Genomic DNA, 18,259 nt, shown 5'->3' on the forward strand with positions numbered 1-18,259 from the left:
ATGTAGAGGTGCTCAAGGGTCGGGCCGGGCCTAAAAAAAATTTCAGCCCGCTTCCTAACCCGAGCCCAACCCGGCCCGACCTATTTTTTTTGCTTAAAACTAATTATTATTAAAATTATATAAATTTATATTTTTTTTGTATATAATGAACAATAAAATAAAATAAGATTACTTATTTTTTACATTAGATTAGAATTCACTAACTATTTAATTAATTATGAGTTTATTCTTACAGGATTAAAACACTAGTTTTCTCGATAATAAACTTTAGAAAACCCCCTCTCTTCCAAGTTGGAAGTTCCAACTCTTCCTACTTCTTTGGTCTTTCATATTCCCTCAACTCTCATGGAAAGAAGAAAGGAAAGAAAGTCTTCATGTCCTTTTTTTTTAGCATCTTCAATTCCTGCCTGCTCCAACTCAACTGTCCTGAATTTCTCAATCTTCAAGCTCTCTTCAGCCCGCTTTTGTGCAACCAAAGCCTCTCCAAGCTTTTTGTTCGCTTCTTCAGCTGCTTTCTGTGCTTCTTTCAGTTCATCAATTGCTTCCGCCTTTTCTTTCTGGATCAATGACATTTGCTCCTTTGCTATCATTAAATCCTCCTCGACCAAGTTCAATTTAGCCTGCCGTTCCCATCCCTTACCAACCCCGTGTTTACGATTTCTAGATATCGAAACCATCTAAGATCCAACAATGCAAATAAAATTCCATTAGTTTCATAATCAAAATATTTGACACGACATTTTTTTCTATGTTAGTCAGAACAGTTAACCAAAATCCAACACCAACAAATTCCTTTTGAATATTCAATTTCCTTGCAAATTCTGAGGTACACCGTGAATACCAAATGCATAAGATGAAATGCAGTAATATTTGACACTATTGACAATTACACCGTACACTTACTTCAGACGCCAAAGCAGCCTTTAGTGATCTCCAATCAATGGTCAACTTTGAGTTAAGAGACAATCGCGGGGATCGATCAACCTAATGGCGAGTACCTTGCATGGGAGAGGGTCAACCCGGCTCTGTTTTGACCAGTGCCCTGCCTAGTTTAGTAGCCACTCTTGGTGTTGCTGGTGAAACCTTGGTTGGAGTTTCAGATAAACCGGATCTGTTTAAACGTTCAAAGTGTCATATTTTGATCATAATATCAATTTCCCATGATTTAAAACACACAATACACAAAATAAAAAAATCAAAAGAAAAGAAACACAAAGACAAGTAGTCCAACAAAGAAAAATAAAACCAAAGTTAGATCTAGAAAAACAAAATGTTAGAACAAAGCTTGAAATTATAGATAAGAAATGGAAAGAAACGAGTGTAGCTTACTTGGATTTAGTAGCAGCCATGTTTATAATGAGAAGCTTATTTGGTTTTTTTAACAAGGAAAGACAAACAAAGAGAAGAACTTGGATTAAAGCTGCTGCTAGCTAAAATGCTGACATTTTCCCAGAACAGAATTAAAAAATGTAATCTAATGAACCTTTTCTTTAGCTATTATAAGATTAGAAAAAGGAGAGAAATAAAAGAAATATTGGTTCTTTTTCTTGTTTTCCGGCAGTTCAATTGTAAGATTTAAAAATAAAGAAAGAACAATAAATGGAAACAAAGTAATAAATAAATAAAAGAAATTATAGCTTTGCTAAGTAGCAAACCATAACTACAACTTAACACAAAGCTTGAAACTTATGTCTTCCTTTTTTCTTTTTAATGTTTTCTCCTCCTTTCACTTCGTTTCTCTAAGTGTGAGAGAAGGCGAGGAACTTCCAAATAGACGGCTTATTATAAATACTATAAAATAAGGACTATCAATCAAGTCTCAATCCAATAGAGAAATTCATAATATCAGTACCAGCAATGTCGCTATGTAAGGCATTGTTTTCAAGCTAACAACAGTACCAGCAAAAAAGGCATTAGTTGTTCATTAGTTGATAATACTGCGTACTTTCATGCCTACAGGCTACTTTCAGTGCAAAAATACAAATGGATTTTGTAGTCTTTCAAAAAATCAAAGGACCATAACCTATAAACCTTAAAACAAATCTGTAAACCCATTTGTATTCACATCATTGGCTAAGGCTTATATTTACAGTAAAGATCAGAGAAAGAAAAAATAAAGAAAACTAACTAAATGTCTAATGAGAATTTAACCGAATAAACTAGGGTTAACACTGTTAATATACCTTTGAATTTTGAAATAAAGAAAACTAACCTCTAATTCTGGAAATGGGTGGAGCCGTGGAGGACCGGAGGTGGATCGGTTCCGGACCGGAGGTGGATTGGTGCCGGAGGTGAAGGTTGAGAAAAAAAGGAAGGAGGGCAGTCGGGCAAGGGATTAGGGATTTGTGGAAGAAGGGAAACGGGAAATGGGGGAAATGGGTGGAGCCGTGGAGGACCGGAGGTTGATCGGTGGTGTCGGACTAGAGGTGGATCGGTGCCGGAGGTGAAGGTTGAGAAAAAAAATGAAGGAGGGTAGTCGGGCACTAGGAATTTCTGGAAGAGGGGAAACGGGGAAATGGGGAAGAAATGTTTTAAAAAATAAAAAAATATATATTATTTTTGGGCCGGGCCGGGCCGAGCTCAGGCCAAAAAATCTTGCCCGAGGCCTGGCCCATTTTCTAAACGGGCTCGTTTTTTACCCAAGCCCATATTTTGGGCCTATATTTTTACCCGAACCCTCCCATATTTTGGGCGAGCCGTCGGGCCGGGCCAGACCTCCAGGCCCATGAGTACCTCTAGTTAAATAGTTTTTGTTTCATGTTATTTAAGTTTTCTTGCATAAAAATCTCAACTTTCACATTTTTCTTAAGCTTTACTTTCATGGCTAATTTGTTTTCTATTGTTATGTTTATTTTCTTGACTTTGAGCATGTATAGCTAAATCCTTAAGGAGGTTGGTTGATGGAGACGTGGATAAACTAAAATATTTGGACAAATGACTAAACCGTAACAAATTTGACTAATTTGAATAGAACTAAGAACTTAGGTAGTGACGCCCCTGAGGGAATATTAAGATAAAGTGAGACTGGAAGGTAATCTTATCGTGCACTCGTTCGTTAGCCCCGGATTAACTAGCGAGATCGGAAGATAAACCAGACCTGATTCATCTAAGTCATTAAAATTGAGATCGAAAGATAAAATGGAGCCACTTAGTAATTTACGCAATTTATGTCCCTAGTCTGAGATTTGGTGAACCACATTGAAGTCAACCTACTCTATTAGTCATTTTCTAGATAGTCCCTCTAGTTTACATTTCTTACAATTTAGTCCCTAAAGTGGAATATTTAATTTTCTTGTAAACTTATCTTTTATGAATCGCCATAATATAAAATCGTATTAGTAGCCACTTAGCCTCTATCGTGTATGTTAGTCATTGCTCAATCGCTTCTTTCTTTGGGTTCGATCTTTAGAATACTTCAGTGTTTCATTATAACACTATAAATATTACTGTAATACCCAATTTTAGCCCGAGCTCACATATGGAAACATAATTTTCGAGGATATACAATCTTAGATATGATATATGCAATCTTAGATATGATATATACAATCTTAGAAGATATGATTTTGTAATCTTGAAGATTTAATTTGTAGATACCATTTAATCTTAGCCGTTGATGTAATTGATCTGTACCGTTGGATTTGGGGAGGCTCAGCTATAAATAGAGGCCTCTCCCTTCATTGAGAAGGGAAGGAGATTAATAAAAAGAAAACTATTATTTTTGCAACACAGAGAGTTCAAATAGTGGGAGATACAAAATTTTTTAACACAGAAGATTTTTTTTTCCATTTGGTATTCTTCATTCGTAGTTTCGTTATTTTATTTTATTTTTATTTATTTATTCCGCTTAAAAATACGAAGAAAAGAAAGGAGAAAAGGGATTTTACCTTTTTTCGTCGAAATCGTCGGATGATTGCCATCTCTGTCGCGATCGGAGTGTTGGCATAGGTGAACGGCGGCACAAAATGGGTTAAGAAGAAACCCTAACAGAGAGCATTTGTTTTTATTTTATTTTATTTTATTTTATTTTCTTTCTACTGCAAATATTTTTTAAAACCTAAGGGCAAAACGACACCGTTCAGTTTGGGGGTGGGTCCGCGCGTCGACCCGACCCGCAGGTTGGGTTCGCGCGTTTTCACCCTAAATGGGTAATTTGTGCGATTGCCCCTCGGTGTTTTCACATTGTTCCAGATCTATTTTTTAAATTTACCCGGTTCATTTTCAATTTATTCACTTTAGCCTATGTCAATACACAGCGTTTTGGGAAGTTGGGTTATTGGCCATCTGGACCCCCATGTCATTTGCGTGTGGCATTTTCGTCCCTCATTTTACTTCTGATCCCATTTGTTGCCTGCTAATTCGATTTCAATTACAATGTGACTTTTTTTTACTCAATTTATTACCTTTTAGCATTATTATTTTATTATTACTATTTTTGTTTTATTCCCATAATTGATACGTACATTAATTTTCATTTATATTCTTACACGCATATTTTTTTTTTAATATAGAGTAATCATTATTTTTTATGTATATATGTAATTATTTTATATATATATATGTACAGATTTATTATATATATGTATATGTAAATATATTGTTATATTTTTTAAAATGAATATTTGTATATTTATCTATATACGTGTATATGTTTATGTTTTTTAAAATGCTCACATACATATATATTTTTAATACATATTTTAAATCTATATATTTTTATATTTTTCTTTATTTCATAAATGCATTATATATTTATATAAATTTTATAATTCAAAGTTTTATATGTAAATCTTGTGCTTGTTTTTTTCTTCCTCATAATTTCAATAAATATATTATGTACCTTTTTTATTCTTTATGCGTTTTGTTTATTTCCTTCTTTTGTTTATCGATATTATGTTTTTATTTATGTTTTAAAAGCATGCTTTTATATTAATTTTGTTTATTTATTGTTTATATTATTTCTATACAATTGTTGTACTTGTTATTGTGACTTTATCACACGCATTCAATATAACATTAAATCATCTTTTTACTTGAATTTAAAAATAGAACTTTTCAAAATAGAGATAATACTCGTATTTAGGATTTTCAAGGAAATTGAGCCCTAACGTATTGGGTTCTGATTTTCTTCATTAAATCTAACAATCAAGTATTTCTCTTTAATCAAAAAATAAGAATTCATTATTGGGAATTCAACAGTTGTGTCCTAACGTATTGGATGTGACGCATTGATTTCTCGAAATGAAGATTTTTTCTAAAAAATAATAAAGGAAATATTCCAAGTTTGGGATTTTGGAGGAATTGTGCCCTAACGTATTGGGCCGCGATTTCTTAAATTTTGAATAAATGGATATTCTTTTAAATTTTTATTACACGAGTATTCTTACCTAATTCATTTTTGAGGAAATTAGAATGTCGTGCCCTAATGCATTGGGTGTGGCATTTTCTTTCTCTGAAATGATAAGGGTCTTAATACGTAACGTTTTTAAGTTTTTGCTAAGGATTATATTTTTCAAATTTTTGACATTAAGACATTAATTAATTAACTAGGTACCAATTTTTGGGCGTAATGAGGGTGCTAATCTTCCTCATACGTAACCGACTCCTGGACCCGTTTTTCTAAAAATCGTAGACCAAAATCGTTTTTAGGTGACCCAATCACACCTCAATAAAAGATTGGTGGCGACTCCCAATTTTCATTTTTTAAAGTCGACAATCTAAATTTTTTTTTCAAAAAAATGGTTTCGACAATTACAACTGACATGTACACTTGCAGTAAAATCAGACTTTAAAAATTGTTTCATAAATTAGTTGTTTTAACGTGCATGCGCGCAGCCGATCAGAAATCTACTTTAAAATCGGCTTCAATGGTATTTTTCGAGTTGTTTTCTTGAATATTCTATGACGACTCACTCTTATCTTCTTAATTTTGTCATATATATGTCTTAGAATGCTTATAAATGACAATATTTCAAAATTCAGTGTGAAATCCCATGAATTTGACACAGTCTACCACACGTCCGTATGGCTCCTATAGCTTGTTACGATTTTTCGATTTTCGCTCCTTTTGCTCCCAAGTGCTCTATTAAACATTAAAATATGAATTTAAAGGATTAGGAGCACAAAATTCACAATTAACAACGAATAATCACCCAAAAACACATTAAGAATGAGATTAAAACATGTTAATTTTAACACTTATTAGTTAATTTATTATTTTTAATATTCATATACTAAATTATGATTAATTATTAAAATAATATATTTGAAAGAATTTTTCTTATTAAATTATTTTCAAATCAAAATTAATATTGAGTATTAAAATTTAATTAAAAAAATTCAATTCGATGTTTGGCAAATATAAAGTATAATGGTAAATTTACACATATTTTCAAAATATAGTGGTAAATATCAAAGAAAATAAAGTATAATGACAAATTTCAATATTCACTTATACTATGTTAGTAAATTTGCACTTTATCCCTTATTTTTCTTTTAAAATAACATTGTTTCAAATTCATATAAATAAATAAGGGTAAACTAGACAAATAGTCACTCAATTATAAAAATTTTCATTTTTGGTTCGCAAAATAAAATGTTTACAATTTAAGCACCCATGTTACATAGTTCGGCCATTTCGGTCACTTTCGTTAAATTCACAAACGACAAGCTGACGTGGCAGCTAAAAATATGTATAATAACAAATTTAGCCTAATTTTCTTAAATATTTTTTTATATATTTTCTTGAAAATCTTTTTTATTTTTGATTAAAATATTCTGAGCCGATGATCATAGGATAGAGTACGATTAGCATGCCAATAGGTTACTTTGCTTTGTGGTACGTGATTGATATGAACTGTGACGATGATTTTTATATATCCTCTTTCACTGAATATACTGAGGTCTTGCATTTGTTGCGGACTATCATGTTATATTACAATATTTCCTGGTGTGTTACAAGGGTAGATGTTAACCTACGGGTTAGGCACTTAGTGCCGAGGTGCGTTATTGGTTGGATTGGCCCATATAAGCACCTGGTGTATTCTGGATGGTTAATCGTGTACTCGTATTTGTATATCATTCATCGGACAATGTTTTATTGATCGTTGAATGTTATTGAAATGCGAGAAATTGATTTGTTCTATTATCATGCATTGCTCACCTGTTGCGAGTTGTGATTGACAGGAACTTTGTTAGTAACCTTGTTATTTAAATTATTATTTTAATTTAGTAAGCTTTATCGTTTAATCGACGAACTTACTAAGCTTTATGTAAGCTTATTCGTGTCTTTGTCTTTCCTTTGTAGATTGCGTTTTGTGGAGATCGAGAGATCAGATCAACTCGAAGAATAACACTATCCGAGGATCTTTTTTGGTAGATTTTGTATACATCTTGGCTCATATGACATGTAATAGTTGTTAAAGTTGAATGTAGTTATGTATAATGGTTTGTATGGTATTACTTGAATTGTCTATGCTTTGGTTGTGTTTTATAGTTTTTGAAGCATGCATGTAAGGTATTAACCTAGGCACAAGTGTTATGGATATGTGAATCAAATGGTAAGTTTGTTAACTTATATGTGTGCTAAATGTAGTCAAGTGTGGAAGCATCGAAGCCAAGCCAAGGTAATAAGTTGTTAGTTAATTAAGATGTGAAGACTTTAATGACTTTGGATAGTAATTTTGTTTGATTGTTTTGGCATGATATGGTGATTCTTGGATGCGTTTTGAGGCTTGTAATCATGTACTAGAAGATGGTTTAGGTACCTATACAATTGGATGAAAAATGAGCTTATTTTATGTCAATTTTGGGCATACACGGCTTAGGGCACGGGCTGCCACACGGTCATGTGTCGCACACGGGTAACCCACACGAGCTTGTGCCCCTAACGTGTTATGGTGCAGGTCAATCCACATGGGCACAAAGAGTTAGATGGCCTGGCGACATGGCCGTGTGAGGCACAGAGTTACATGGTCGTATGACCTTAACTCAAGCACAGTGAGTTACATGGTCTAAGCACACAAGTATGTGGAGTAGCCACATAGGCGTATAGGATAGCCATACGGGCGTGTGGGATAGCCACACGACCATGTCTGAGCTAAACGATCTAGCTCTATCACACGGCCTGGACACACGGCTGTGTGACGCCTATTTTGAAAATTACACTTTTGCCCTAAATCTTCTATTTTGGCTCAAATTGGTCCCTGATTATTCCTAAATTATTTTAAAGGCCTCGTAGGTTCGATTTAAGGCCCACAAGTGTAGGTTCTACCCCGATCTGAATTATTTATAAAATTTCATTAATTAATTAGGTAACTTGATGCTATTTGTTATTGATTGTTCCGAATCGTTTGATAATACTCTATAACCATAATATGGTGATAGAAACAGGTTATGGGTGTTACATTGTGAAAGTCGAGTTTCGGGGTTATTTTTCTTTGTATGGCCACGAGTGGAAGTCTATGTAGAGGTCTCAATGGACAGCCATTATGCGGTCATGGATCGGTAATGGGGGAGCTAGTTGACGGCCATTATGCGGGCACGAGCTCAAAATTTTCTAATAACTGAAAATATTGCCTTGGACGCCAGTACCGCCGTGGACGTAGGAGGACTTTTAGACGGACAACGGCTATTGTGGTGCAGTAAAAGTGATGCTCCTTTCGGGGTAACAATGGTTGTTCTTATTAAACAACACATTAATAACTACAATTGCTACCGCACTGACCCAAGTTTGACATCTATTGTGTTGGAACATCCGCTCTCCGCCTGAGAGCCCTATTGTGTCCACCTCGATGTCAACCTTTGGATAAGAATGAAAGGTTGAAGATACCAGCTGCTTGGAAATAGAGAAAAAATTACGTTGATTACACTGACAAGCCCTTTGCTTTTCCCTATGATTACGACCTCAACTGTATGTATGGTATATATAAGGCATCATTTGCGGGTATCTAAAAAGCTTGAACTCGTGACCACATAACAACCATCAACTAGCCCTCAGTTATACTCAAACCCATGACCGCATCACGGCTACTGACTAGGACCTTTACTTAGGGTGAGTTTGGATGGGCAGTGCGTTTACCTGCGATTAGTGTAAAAATAGCGGTGGCGGTGAGATTAAATACTATAGTGTAGCGTGAGACAAAAAGTAAGCTGAACGCACCGCACCAAATCGCCCATCCAAACCCACCCTTAGACTTCGACCTGTGACCGTATCAAGCACTGTCACCCCAAAACCTAACTTCCATAGAATGGGTTTATGAGGTAATGATTTTATCCCGGCATGACATATGAAATGTATATGTTCTGAGACGCGTTATCGCATCCCCGACCCTTCAATTCTACCTATAAACTTTTACAGTTTCACCCTTAAAACACTAACAAAATTAAAAAATCCTAACCCTAATCTTATCAAAATTAAAAAATAAGTAGATGAGAGCGCGCTTTTACGCTCTCTCCAAAAATAACTTATTTTCCTAATTTAAAAAAAATTGACTTAAAAGATAAAATAAAATACCCGACATATTTACCTTATTTAGCCCGACTTTCATTCCAATAAAAGCTTTTTGAAATTAAGAAAACAAATAAAAATACTAACATTTTCTTTTAAAAAAGTAAAAAAAAGAAGATTAAGGAAAATAATAATAAAAGGGAATCAGCATATGGAGTAAGAAACGAGTTAACAAAAACTTTTATTTATTTACTTTTTTTTTAATATCTAATAAAAACTTGTCTGTAATAAATAAATATCCAATACCCAAGTAACCAAAAGGAGAAAAGAATAGTGAATAAAAATAAATTAATTACCAAAACTTTCGCTAAATTTCAATATAAATTAATTAAAATAATTTTAGAGCATCACTGCAAATGATCCAGTGGATGGAAGGCTGAAAGATGTTAAACCTCCGCATGACTTGTAATAAACCTCTTTAAACAAAACCACCCATCAACCCTCTTTCTATTTTCTTTGAATTATTCAAACAACAAAGCCAGAAACTTTGATGAAACCCCAACATAATCTCATTTGAAGAGAGCAAAAAAAAAAAAAAACCCGGAAAAGTTTTAGTTTCATAAAGGGTAAAGGTAGTGCAAAATGGAAGAAAGTAACAGTAACAATAGCACAGTAAACAATGTGGCTAGAGCCATCGTTGCAGCCCTTGATTGGAACTCTACTCCTGATGCTCGCAAAGCTGCCGTTTCTTACCTTGAATCTGTATTCTCTTTCTCTCTCTATCCTTCTATTTTGTTTTATTTTTGTTTTGTAAATTAATTAACTTTGGCTGTTAAGATTAACTCTTTAAAGTATATATCATTCGGTGAACTTTCCAACTTTGAATCAGAAAATGTCAGAATTCGTAACTTTGAACTTTTTGATTCAGTAGACTAGTTTTGAACTTTTATGAATTTGGAAATTTTCTGGAATTTTTTTCAGGGAGACTGTTTAGTTGTTCAATTAAGCTAGAGGATCGTTATAATTTGCTTTACGAAATTGATAAGTCTCTCTTACCATTTTGACAAGATTCGTCTGTTTCTTATATTATTTCCTTTATCTTTGTTTTTAGGGTTTAGGCTCTTTTCTGTTTGGTTTTCTTGGCATATTCTTGGTCTTTGCATGTAAATTAATCAACTTTGGTTGTAAAAAGTTCCTAATTGAAGTTTATGTCATTTGGTGAAAGTTTTGAACTTTGATTCAGTAGACTTGTTTTGAATTGGTGGAAAATTTGGAAATTTATGAACTCTTCTTTTTGAAGGTTGATTAGTGATTCAATTGAGTTAAGGTTTTAATCTAAAGTGTCATTGTAATTTGCTTTTATGAACCTTATAGCTCTCTCTTAGCTTTGCGTTTTGACTAGAATGTGTCTGTTCCTCCCATTTCTTTTACTTTGCACTTTTAAAATGGGGTTCTTTGCTGTTTATGATTGATAAATGTTCAATGTTTATATTTGATCGAACTTCGATTCCTTCGAATGATTTGAACTGTTTGACAATTGTTCCTTGTTTAGACATTTTGACGGTTTACTAGTAATATTATTAGGATTTGAGGACATCAGCAAGTAAGGATGAATAATTAGGTATTGTGCTGAAATTTTTAAGCATGATACAAAAACCAATCGATTTTGTCAGGCTGCATGTTTTCTTGCATCTTTAAGATATAGTTTAATCAGTGAAGTTTTGTTAAGTAAAACTGAACTCGAAAAAACTGGTTGGGAGAGAAGCTGTATTATGACAGCTAAAGGCTTCCTGTGAAAAGAGCTTATGAAATGAAGCTTGGGAAGCCTGTCTGTGTCCTCTGTGAATTAGTGTCTTGCTTTTATATCATGACCAAAAATACTGGCATGTTTTAGTTTTATATCACTTCAGTGACTTATCTCTCTTGAATATTTACAGATTAAAGCAGGAGATATACGGGTTTTGGCAAACACATCATTCTTATTAGTTAAAAAGGATTGGTCTTCAGAAATACGATTACATGCATTTAAAATGCTACAGGTTAAGCTCATTCACCGTTATTTCCTTTCTGTTCTTGCTGCATCCCCACTTTGATGAAACTGGTGCTGTCCATGACTTAATTTTAAAGATTCATTACTTGATTTCTATCATGTTATTTTTTATTAAATTGCATGTCTTGAGTCGTGACTTTAAGTTCCTTATCATCTTAATCTCTGTGCAGCACTTGGTTCGATTGCGGTGGGAGGAATTCAGTCTCTCAGAACGTAGGAACTTTTCAAACGTTGCTGTTGAGTTAATGTCTGAAATTGCAGATCCTTGTGAGGAATGGGCTTTGAAAAGTCAAACGGCTGCCCTAGTTGCTGAGGTTTTCAACACATTACCCTGGCAACCTAGCTTTTTTCTTATTTGCTATCTCGGATTATCATTTTTCAGTTATGTTTCATTTTTCATTTTCTTTTTGGGGCTTTGTTTCAGGTAGTTAGAAGAGAAGGACTAAATCTTTGGCAAGAGCTGTTTCCATCGCTAGTTTCCCTATCCAGCAAGGGCCCTGTTCAAGTAAAGCTCTTTGTAATCTATACGTAGTCATGATCTTTTTCTATTTCTTGAATCATGCATTGAATGATTCCTTGGATATTTTTTTCCCATTTTAGGCTGAGTTGGTCTCAATGATGCTGAGATGGCTTCCTGAAGATATTACAGTCCACAATGAAGATTTGGAAGGTTTTTATCTCTCTTGATTTGAATTGTTTGCACCAACTGAATAATTTCATTCTCTTGGCATCCAATATCTCAAGATGCTGCTTCTATTCAAACCTTAGAAGTAGTACACTTCCTTTTCTTTCATAACTTTCTATTTTGAGGCGGTTATATGTATAATATGTTTTAAGCTTCGTTTGTTTTTGTACTGCTTTTTGCTTCTCTCTGAAATAAATTTATCATTCAGGTGATCGGCGTAGATTACTGTTACGTGGGCTTACTCAATCTTTGCCAGAAATTTTGCCACTACTATACACAGTATGCCTCTATCTTTTGTAGAACATACATTGCTTCCTTTAGCATTATTTACGATCCTTAACTCTTGGTACAGTTATTGGAAAGGCATTTCGGGGAAGCATTGAGTGAGGTGGGTAGACAACATCTTGACATAGCAAAACAGCATGCGGCTGCTGTAACAGCTACTTTAAATGCCATAAATGCCTATGCCGAATGGGCACCTTTGTCTGATCTTGCTAAATTCGGCATCATTCATGGGTATGATATTCTTCTTTTCACTTCTCGAAAGATAACGTTTTAATCATTGACGTGATCCCTTCCTTACACTCTCATCTCTGTATTTTGACAGGTGTGGTTTCCTACTTTCTTCTCCTGATTTTCGCCTTCATGCTTGTGAGTTTTTCAAACTAGTCTCTCCAAGGTATGCTTTATGGTTTACATGGTTAAGGTACAGATTTTCTCTCCTAGAAGACTACTGCTTGACGTTGCAAACTCTCGATTCTGGCATGCAGAAAGAGACCTGCTGACGACTTTGCTTCTGAATTTGATTCTGCAATGAGTAGCATCTTTCAAATCTTGATGAATGTATCTCGGGAATTCTTGGTCAGATCTAACTCAGCAGGTGGGGCAATAGATGAAAGTGACTTTGAGTTTGCAGAATATGTTTGTGAAAGTATGGTATCTTTGGGTTCCTCAAACTTGCAATGTATTCTCAGAGACAGCAGTACGTCCGCTCTCTACTTACAGCAGGTAATGACTGTCAAAAGATTGCAGCAAGTTTTTTAGAATTACTTTGATTTAAGTTGTATTTCTGCAAACAAGTTTCCTAACAGGGGTGTATTTTAGTCATTTGTTGCTTCGACGTTTCATCTTTCTTGAAGTACATGATTCTGATGCATATCCAGACATTGGTATGGGGATATGATCCCCTATACGTGTCCAACAATCAGACCTAGTCCAAGTAACATAATTTTAGTCTATATGCAGGATTGTGAATCATTTTCATTTGCTAATTCTTTTAGCTACTTTAGTCTAGTGATGAGTAATAAAAACTTATGGCCTAATATTTTATCTTTTTTCAGATGCTTGGGTTCTTTCAACATTTTAAGCTAGCTCTTCATTATCAATCCCTGCAATTTTGGTTGGTATGTGAAAGTTTTTTTTGTAAATTATTGTGATAATAAAGCATGAATAACAAATAACTAAGTTAAAATAAATGTTTTCTCTAGGCACTGATGCGGGATTTGATGTCAAAGCCGAAGCTTTCAGTGCATTCATCTGGAGAAGGGTCAGCTGCTAGCAATACAGACTCAAATTCAGCTCAGGTTGACAATGAAAAGAGAAAGATTTTAAGTTTTCTCAATGATGATATTTGTAGTACGATTCTGGATATATCATTCCAACGCATGCTTAAGAAAGAAAGGCTTATCACTGGAAAAGCCCTTTCTCTAGGGGCTTTGGAGTTGTGGAGTGATGACTTTGAAGGAAAGGGTGATTTCGGCCAGTACCGTTCTAGACTTGTATGCTCTACCATCTCAGATGCATTTATATTTTGATCTTTGATTTATCTTCCTTTGATTTGGAAATTCAAGCATAAACATACATTGTTTTTTTCATTGCAGTTCGAGTTAATCAAGTTTATTGCTTCAAACAAGCCCCTTGTGGCTGGTGCTAAAGTTTCCGAAAGAATTATTATGATCATTAAGAACCTCTTGAACTCTCCAATGCCTGCTGAGGTTTCATCACCAACCCTTTTCATCTTGTTCCTTTCCATTATACCTAGTGTTCGGGTTTTCAGGTTAGAAGCTTCATTGTTATTATCTTTACAAACTTCCAGGACTTAGCAGTGATGGAAAGCATGCAAGTAGCTCTGGAAAGTGTTGTTAGCTCTATTTTTGATGGTTCAAATGAGTTTGCGGGGGGTAGTTCAGAAGTTCACGTTGCTTTATGTGGAATATTTGAAGGTTTGCTAACAACTTGTCTGTATTCTGTTAGAGGCTCTATGTTTATGATACCCATACCTACCAAAAAACTCTGTTTACCGTGAATTGAAGGTTTACTTCGGGAACTTCTTTCATTGAATTGGACTGAGCCTGCCCTTGTGGAAGTACTTGGGCACTATCTAGATGCAATGGGTCCCTTCCTGAAGTATTTCTCGGATGTAGTTGGTAGTGTCATCAATAAGCTATTTGAGCTCCTAAATTCACTTCCTTTTGTTGTTAAGGTTCTCTTCTTCTTCTTCCTTTTCATCTTTTTTCCCTAAGGACTGAGACTTGTCTTTTTTACCTTAAGTTTTGTTTGGCAGGATCCTTCGACGAGCAGTGCACGGCATGCAAGGTTGCAAATTTGTACATCATTTATTCGGATAGCCAAAGCTGCTGACAAAAGTATTCTGCCTCACATGAAGGTAATGCATCTGTCAAGCAAAATGATAACATTTCCAATTGAAGCTTTGAAGTTTCTGAAATGCTTAGATACTTTCAATTTGAGGAGCGGATACAGATTCCCTTATATTTAAACAGCATATTCTTTCATGCTCATACGAAATTAGAGCTACTTACTTGCCAATTGCCGTGTGTATTCTTTTGCAGTCGGAAAGCATTGTGAAATTCTAAATTTGCAATGCTTGTTTAGCTCTTAAATTTGAGTAGAAAATGTCCACATTATCCTTGAGCAAATACTTATTTGTATGCTTCATAAGGCAATTCATTAGAAACTGTCACAGGTTTAGATTGTTAGCTTTTAAAACCATCATTTATATGCCTGTTTATAAGTTTTGGGGAAACTTATGTTTTAGTTGAACTTTATATTCACTCCATGATGTTTCTTATGCAGGGTATTGCTGATACCATGGTGTATTTGCAAAGAGAAGGCCGTCTGCTTCGCGGTGAACATAATCTTCTAGGTGAAGCATTTCTTGTTATAGCATCTGCTGCAGGGTAATTACTTGCTTAAAGTGTTTCAATTGCCATGTAAAGCTGGATTTCTTTTCTTTTTCTTATATGACATTTGTTGAAATGGAGCAGGGTTCAACAGCAGCAAGAAGTTTTGGCATGGTTACTTGAACCCTTGAGCCAACAATGGATACAAATAGAATGGCAAAACAATTACTTGTCCGAACCTCTTGGACTAGTTCGTTTATGCTCCGAGACAGCATTTATGTGGTCACTGTTCCACACTATCACATTCTTTGAGAAAGCACTCAAGAGGAGTGGAATGAGGAAAGGCCAAAGCAGCTCAACATCAAGTTCTACCCCACATCCAATGGCTTCTCATCTGTCTTGGATGCTTCCTCCCCTCTTAAAAGTATGCTATTGTAACCTATATTATATATATCTTGTCTAGAAGATACTATAGAAACAGGCTGTTACAACTCTATTGTTCTTGTGCAGCTGCTTCGTGCTATACATTCCCTTTGGTCACCATCAGTATTCCAAGTATTACCTGGGAGATTAAAGCAGCAATGAGCATGAGTGATGTGGAGCGGTCTAGTCTTCTTGGCGTTGGGAACCCCAAATTGTCAAAGGGGCATTAACTTTCATAGAGGGATCTCCATTTGATGTGAATAAGGAAGGGTATACTGAACCAAATGAAGCTGATATACGGAATTGGTTAAAGGGTATCAGAGACAGTGGGTAAGTATGGCATTTGCACATTTTCTAACATAGGAAAATGGTCTTCCTAAGAAACAATGCACCGTTAATTCTCACTATAACGTGGATGGCGTATAAATTGAAGGATCCCTAAATGATATCTTGATTTACCCCAAAAGGAACTCCATTTTTTGTCTGGTGTATATTTGGTATAAAGTGCTTAGCTATGTGATTATGAGCCGTCTAGAGTTAAACATGGGCGCATATATCATTTTGAAAACTGAAAAAGAAAATTTTTTGATAGGTAATGAATAACTTGGTAGATTAAAGAAAGGGCTAAAGATCATATCCTACCTTTATCGAGGATTCAGGAAGCCTTCTCCATTTTGTAGCTTTGTAGACAAAACTAATATTTTGGAAGGCATACTTCAATCATCATCCACTCATCGATTCTTTTTCTAATCGGTGTTAATGCATCTTACACATTCGTAGGTACAATGTATTGGGACTATCTGCAACCATTGGAGATCCGTTTTTCAAAGGCATTGATGTTGATTCTGTTGCTTTAGCTCTAATTGAGAATATACAGTCAATGGAGTTCAGACATACAAGGCAGCTTGTTCATTCTGTTTTGATTCCTTTGGTTAAGTCTTGTCCTCCCGACATGTGGGGGGTATGGCTGGAAAAGCTACTGCACCCGTTATTTGTCCACTGTCAGCAAGCTCTGAGCTGTTCATGGTTTGGTCTTCTGCATGAAGGCCGGGCGAAGGTTCCCGATAATCATGGTATCCTTACTGGGTCAGACTTGAAAGTGGAAGTAATGGAAGAGAAGTTACTCCGAGATTTAACTCGTGAGATATGTTTGCTCCTTTCTACTATAGCGTCACCTGGATTAAACACTAGCCTTCCTGCTTTAGAACATTCGGGGCATGTTGGTCGCGTGGACATGTCTTCTCTTAAAGATTTGGATGCATTTGCACCAAGCTCTATGGTTGGGTATGAAACTAAATTATTTTTCCTTTTAGTGTTGACGTCCAACATTACCTTTACATTCACGATATTATACTATTTCGTTCTGTAAACCTAGTTTCTCAACATTTTGGATTTGTTTGCAGTTTCCTTTTGAAGCACAAAAGCCTGGCAATTCCAGTACTCCAAATATCGTTAGAAGCATTTACTTGGACAGACAGTGAAGCTGTGACCAAAGTTTGTTCTTTCTCTGCTTCTGTGGTTCTTCTAGCTATACTTACGAACAATGTCGATCTCCGGGAATTTGTTTCGAGAGATCTATTTTCTGCTCTCATCCGAGGTCTAGCCCTCGAGTCAAATGCTTTTATCAGCGCTGATCTGGTTAACCTCTGTCGCGAAATATTCATTTATCTCTGTGACAGAGATCCGGCTCCCAGACAGGTTAGTTTTTGGAACACTAATTTCTCCATTAATGTTAAGTTGATATTACTCTCTGATCATACAAGTGCCTCAAAATATTAATTCAATGATGCATTTATTGGACTATCCCAGATTTTACTTTCCCTCCCTTGTATTACCCCAAACGATTTACATGCCTTTGAAGAAGCCTTGACAAAGACCGCAAGTCCGAAAGAACAAAAGCAGCATATGAGAAGCTTGCTTTTATTAGCTACTGGGAACAACCTAAAAGCTCTTGCTGCTCAGAAAAATGTAAACATTATTACAAACGTTACTGGTAAAGCCCCCCACTTTCATCTAATTGCCTTCCATTTTTGTTGGTGTGTGTTCCACGGACATATCCTTACCAGTTTACAACGCTCTCCATTTCAGCGCGGCCACGTGGTCCAGTCAATGCTCCAGGAAATGGAATCGAGGAGGGCGACAGCGTGGGCTTGGCAGCTATACTGTGACGGATTTTTCTGGATTCGGTGTTTGTACAGAAAGTTTAACCTGGAAATGAAAAAAGAAACATCTTTGACAGACAGTTAATACAATGAGGTAGATGGAAGCTTTTTTCTTTCTTTCTTTCTTTCGTTTTGCATCTTATGATCTGAAATAGAATTTACTTGGCTGATTCTCGCACCATGTTTGTTATCCTAATATTTATTCCATCTCTTTGGCTGACTATAACATCAAACTACTTATATTTTGGTGGTGGCAATCTTTTTCGTTACTTGGACTCAGGATGAGTGCCGGATAAGTGGGATATTGATATTTGTTGGATATGAATATATTCAATTCATTTTTAAGTTTTA

The 18,259-nt window shown here is 35.3% G+C and overlaps 1 protein-coding gene and 1 long non-coding RNA gene across 2 annotated transcripts; one reads left to right on the top strand and one right to left on the bottom strand.

The window, feature by feature from the left end:
* Positions 1-158: 158 nt before the first annotated feature.
* On the bottom strand, positions 159-2,706 carry LOC107888289 (uncharacterized). The gene is made up of 3 exons (XR_001681334.2): positions 2,213-2,706; positions 904-1,111; positions 159-677 (listed from the first exon to the last, which is right to left on the bottom strand). It is a non-coding gene; the product is annotated as an uncharacterized lncRNA (long non-coding RNA).
* Positions 2,707-9,857: 7,151 nt separating this feature from the next.
* LOC107888290 (protein HASTY 1) lies at positions 9,858-18,259 on the top strand. Its single transcript, XM_016812353.2, is given in 24 exon segments — positions 9,858-10,210; positions 11,386-11,487; positions 11,669-11,812; positions 11,923-12,003; positions 12,099-12,168; positions 12,392-12,462; positions 12,536-12,699; positions 12,791-12,862; positions 12,954-13,191; positions 13,524-13,586; positions 13,671-13,961; positions 14,064-14,177; positions 14,279-14,405; positions 14,496-14,665; positions 14,747-14,848; positions 15,277-15,380; positions 15,468-15,747; positions 15,834-15,885; positions 15,888-15,968; positions 15,971-16,076; positions 16,527-17,030; positions 17,150-17,444; positions 17,556-17,739; positions 17,835-18,259. Coding segments are annotated over 24 exon segments (3,615 nt in total). The 5' UTR covers positions 9,858-10,090; the 3' UTR covers positions 17,915-18,259.

This window comes from Gossypium hirsutum, chromosome D13 (assembly GCF_007990345.1).
Source record: "Gossypium hirsutum isolate 1008001.06 chromosome D13, Gossypium_hirsutum_v2.1, whole genome shotgun sequence".
Taxonomy (NCBI): Eukaryota; Viridiplantae; Streptophyta; class Magnoliopsida; order Malvales; family Malvaceae; genus Gossypium; species Gossypium hirsutum.